We start from the raw sequence: 5389 nt of genomic DNA on the forward strand, positions 1-5389 counted from the left end.
TTCTTCTTTGACTCCAATACAGCAATGTTTTTGTGTGTTAGTGAAAGTGTAACAATGCAGAATTTTTATAATCACAATTATGTGGAATGAATTAATTAAAACTGGAGGAACAGCATTATTGGAACTAGCAGCAAATACAAATGATTTAAACAACACACCAATGTCTGCTATTCGTTTACATTTCAAAACGTCCTCATAAAAATTCAAATTACACAAAATAAAATTTGTTTTTGAAAAATCTATAACATTCCAAATACCAAACTTCATTTTACGTTATCCACACAGACAAAAATAAGTAACACAAATTATGTATTAAGTAAATTATTTAAAAAAATCATATTGCAAAGTGTTTTTCTCTAAAATTCATCTATAAAAAGTCAGTGAATAAGTGTATTTTGGTAACTATAAATGATGACAGATATGGATTTGACTATTAATTGGACTTCTGAAAGCAATTACAGTACAATCTCGTTTTAGAAGATTGCAGAACAATGGACAATGGATTTTCCCAGGTCTCACCAAATCAATGTAATTTTACCTCCTATTAGTGGATCCATAACTCAGAATAAAGGATTTTTCTAGCCCCATCTATTGAAAACTTTTTTTTTTTCTAATATTTGGGGGGAAAGGCGAGCTTCGGAGACTAACTCGCGAACATTGCGAGAAAGTAAAAAATGAGAAATTGCAAAAATATCACGAGAAATTAAAAGAACAACAAGAAGCATTCTTAAAAGAAAAAGAAGATACATTGAAGTGGATTGCAGAAGAAGAGAAAAGTCTTGGTTTAATTGAAACTAAAAGTTAGATTATTAAAACGTATTAATAAAAAATGTATATAGCAATATGTTATTAAAATATCTTTATTGTTGCTGTCATTTTGGAAATTTCTTATAAGATAAAATTTTAATGTTTGCAGCTAAAGTATGCATTAGTATTAAAATTTTTATTAGAATATTTGAATAATTGCAAAATTTCTGAAATTTATTGTGATGATAAATCTTAACACACAATACATTGTATTAGTGAAGAAAAGTAGGAATATCCAGAATTTATTTTAGAATATTAAGTGTTTATGCTATCTCACACAATTGTTCTGTTGGGTTTTTCACACTAATAAATTCTTAGTAAATTGTGTCAATCAGTAATATATACATTTAAATTACATTATGTTAAAGTGTATTTTATTGATTAATAAATTCCTCAGTGTAATGAGCCCTACAGAATGATTGTATGTGATAGCAAATAATGTAATACTAAAATTCAAATGTGTCCAAAGTTCAATTTCTGCAATTTCACTACAAAATTCTAAAATAACTATTATTATTAGTGCTTCTTGCCTTTTAATTTTTTTTTTTAATTAAAAGGCAAGAAGCACTAATAATAATAGTTATTTTAGAATTTTGTAGTGAAATTGCAGAAATTGAACTTTGGACACATTTGAATTTTAGTATTACATTATTTGCTATCACATACAATCGTTCTGTAGGGCTCATTACACTGAGGAATTTATTAATCAATAAAATACACTTTAACATAATGTAATTTAAATGTATATATTACTGATTGACACAATTTACTAAGAATTTATTAGTGTGAAAAACCCAACAGAACAATTGTGTGAGATAGCATAAACACTTAATATTCTAAAATAAATTCTGGATATTCCTACTTTTCTTCACTAATACAATGTATTGTGTGTTAAGATTTATCATCACAATAAATTTCAGAAATTTTGCAATTATTCAAATATTCTAATAAAAATTTTAATACTAATGCATACTTTAGCTGCAAACATTAAAATTTTATCTTATAAGAAATTTCCAAAATGACAGCAACAATAAAGATATTTTAATAACATATTGCTATATACATTTTTTATTAATACGTTTTAATAATCTAACTTTTAGTTTCAATTAAACCAAGACTTTTCTCTTCTTCTGCAATCCACTTCAATGTATCTTCTTTTTCTTTTAAGAATGCTTCTTGTTGTTCTTTTAATTTCTCGTGATATTTTTGCAATTTCTCATTTTTTACTTTCTCGCAATGTTCGCGAGTTAGTCTCCGAAGCTCGCCTTTTCTAGATATTTTCTCTTGCTTTCCATCTTTAGGTTCTCTGTAAGTAATCTTTAACTCGTGAAGTAACCATTCGAAACGTCTGTAGTCCCACTGCCTCAATAGTCTCAGCAGCATGTTACGTTTGTCAATGCAATGAAACAGACTGACTTTAGCTTTTTTATTCTGAAACAAAATATTTAAATCATTAATGAAATAAAAATACATATGTTTAAATATAAAAATTTTATGAAATTAAGATATTTTATACTTTAATTTTGTGTTTGTAAAATGAATTAATCAATATTCAAATATTCATAACCAAGTGGCAACTAAATGCATTCTATACTATACAAGTAATTCAACTGAAAGTAATTTCTTCATATTATTATATGTAAATTTATTTCAATTGTAAATTTAATTCACAAATATGATTTAACTATTTCTTATTTATGATAATTATAAATAAATTCCTCTTAAATTTAACTTATCTAAATCAAACAAACAGAAAATTTGTTATGTTAGTGATTATTTATGCATTTATAAAATTATCTCCCAATTTTAATGTATTTCTATGCAACAATTGGTTTTAATTTGCAGACAATCTTGCAGGTAAATCACAACTGTGCTATAATTAAAAACAGATAACTAGTACATGTAATAATTAGTTTGCTTCCAAGCATTAGCTAAACAAAAGCAATTTACATAAAAATTAATATAATAATCTCTCCTTTATTTCCTAAAATGATCCTGATGTTTTTCAATTAAAATATATCTAACAAAGTGGAAATAATTAAAATTAATCATATTAGTTAATTTTAATTATTTTTATTGCATTACACCAGTAGTTCTCAACCTTTCTGAAGTTGCACAACACCATTTATATACCTGTTATTATATAAAGCATTAGCAAATATGAAATCGTCTATGAATAAAGTAATATGTTGGAATAAATTTGCAATAAAAACTTTAAAATATTTTTGTTTTTTTGTGGAACACTCAGCAAGTTTGCAAAACACAGGTTGAGATCCACTGTATTAATTTAGACATATCTGTCCTGAAAAACTCTATAAATTGTTTATAAATAAACCAACATTATTATTATTATTATTATTATGTTGCAAATGTCTCACTCAGTTGATATCAGTGCAAGTGCCATGACAGACTAAAGTCAAAGCATAGCTACATAAACAAGCGTAACATTCAGCTTCTGTGTTATTGGTATATGTCCATATCTAATAACTTCCTAACAATGTGACGTTCAATATTGTAGTTTTCTGTAGTATCATGTGTATGTTATTGTTGAGGTTTAACATTTCTGGACTTTGCATAGTGTAGACCAAAGGAAGAGAGGACAATAGGCACAATAAGCACCCTATCCTAACTCCACAGTTGTCTTATTTCATGAGCAAGTGGAGGGTACTTGTTGATTTATTATTATAAACAGGAACAGTTTAAAGACAAATTACATTTTAATCACTTTTGTGAGAGTAGCCAAGGACGTAGATCTCAATCTACGCCACTTACGGGCACTAGTCGGTAAGACCAATTCTCTAACTTTAATAGGAGAGCGTTATCAAAATTGATCCGAACTGCGAAGTTCAGATGCTCGTCAGGATTGACATCAGTTTGTCAATTAAATTCCGTGGACAAACACGCGTATGAGATCTGATTCGTCACAGAATAAAGAAACATCCCAATTAAAAACGAAATAATAAATTTAATATAACAAGAAAATAAATCATACAAAAATCTCAATGAACGAGAGAAAGAATTTCCACCATTAACATGCAAATCGAGAGATAGCTATACTTCTATTATACCGAATGCGCGATCGAGAGAGAGAGCTCACAAAAACGTTATAAAACATACAACCTGGGTTAGTTGACGTTCGTCTTCTTATTTGGTAGGTAAGGGACACCTTGTAGATAAGTTCATGTACTTCTTCGATGGGAGATCAATATGTGCACAAATATAAAAGTATATTTACTAAGTTCAGACTCGGGACTTAGTCTATGGGACTCGTTTAAGGGCGTTGGTCATCAGGAGGAAAACTGTGTGGAGTTTGACGCTTCGGATCTGTCGAAGAACTCCCNTTGACTATTAATTGGACTTCTGAAAGCAATTACAGTACAATCTCGTTTTAGAAGATTGCAGAACAATGGACAATGGATTTTCCCAGGTCTCACCAAATCAATGTAATTTTACCTCCTATTAGTGGATCCATAACTCAGAATAAAGGATTTTTCTAGCCCCATCTATTGAAAACTTTTTTTTTTTCTAATATTTGGGGTGCTTCTGGGAATTTGATGATGTACAGAGTCAGCAGACTGAGAAGGACAGAGTAGTAAACATTCTGATGCTGGTCCGAAATTTAGTGATGCCATCAAGTCTTTCCAATTCATGAAGACCTTTCTGATGAGCTTCAGCACAAACAGGCTGTATGTGACATTACTAATATCAAGAAGTTGTATTCAATAGGCAGAAAAGCAGCATCAAAATACACCAACACAGATGCATTTTTTTTAACAAAATTGTGATGTCAAATGAAGTGTTAATTAAAATATGTACAGTAGAGCATCGTTTATCCGAATTAATTGGGGACTGGGGTTGTTCGGATAATCGATTATGTACGAAAAAATATACTAATCTATCCCACCATTGAAAATTTTCTCCGTTTCGTGTCGCTTTGCATTGAATTTTCGTCAATGTTAAGCCTAATGAAAACTTTTTAAAATAATCGTGGTTATTGTATCGTTAAAAATTATTATTTTATTTTGTACAAACAAAATAAATTTATTGAAAAAAACCAAAAAAAAATATACTTTAGAAGTTGATCTAGTATCAAAAACGTTTGATTCAGCATTACACACAATCCTCAGAAAAACACCACACAAAAGTGCCAGTGCTGCTAGCTAAAACACACACACACCAACAAAAAAAATATTGTAGCAGCCCAAGATATAGCCAAAGATTGCAATGCCACAGCACTAGCGAAAATTTAAATTTGTCGACGAATGCTTTCGGATAACAGACGCTCTACTATAATTTACTTGTGCTTACAGTATATACAGTTTCTGCCAGCTTTGTTGTACATTCTTATGGCATAATATATGATCTTGTAACATACATGTTTCTATGGGGTAAAGAATAGAGATCTGAATAACAGGTATTTTTTATATATAGGAGGTTGAATAACATATTTTCCTGGGTGTGTGGGAAATCTATTTGCAATATAACAGATTCTCAGCAGCATGAGCAATCAGTTAAAACGAGATTCTACCATATAAACATTCTATTACAAAACTGCATCATTTAATTAATATTAAACATTTCA

At 29.2% G+C, this 5389-nt stretch overlaps 1 protein-coding gene across 1 annotated transcript; it reads right to left on the reverse strand.

The window, feature by feature from the left end:
• Window positions 1-1596: 1596 nt before the first annotated feature.
• On the reverse strand, window positions 1597-2476 carry LOC111616787 (28S ribosomal protein S15, mitochondrial-like). The gene has a single exon (XM_023358151.1). The coding sequence runs from the start codon at window positions 2278-2280 to the stop codon at window positions 1897-1899; it is 384 nt and encodes a 127-aa protein (XP_023213919.1). The 5' UTR covers window positions 2281-2476; the 3' UTR covers window positions 1597-1896.
• Between the last annotated feature and the right edge of the window lie 2913 nt (window positions 2477-5389).

This window comes from Centruroides sculpturatus, unplaced genomic scaffold (assembly GCF_000671375.1).
Source record: "Centruroides sculpturatus isolate CEXI.00-Female unplaced genomic scaffold, Cexi_2.0 scaffold4006, whole genome shotgun sequence".
In the NCBI taxonomy this organism is placed as follows: Eukaryota; Metazoa; Arthropoda; class Arachnida; order Scorpiones; family Buthidae; genus Centruroides; species Centruroides sculpturatus.

Bases quoted from the DNA above. Each gene is read 5' to 3' on its own strand.
- LOC111616787 (XM_023358151.1), bottom strand. From the start codon at position 2,280: ATGTATTTTTATTTCATTAATGATTTAAATATTTTGTTTCAGAATAAA.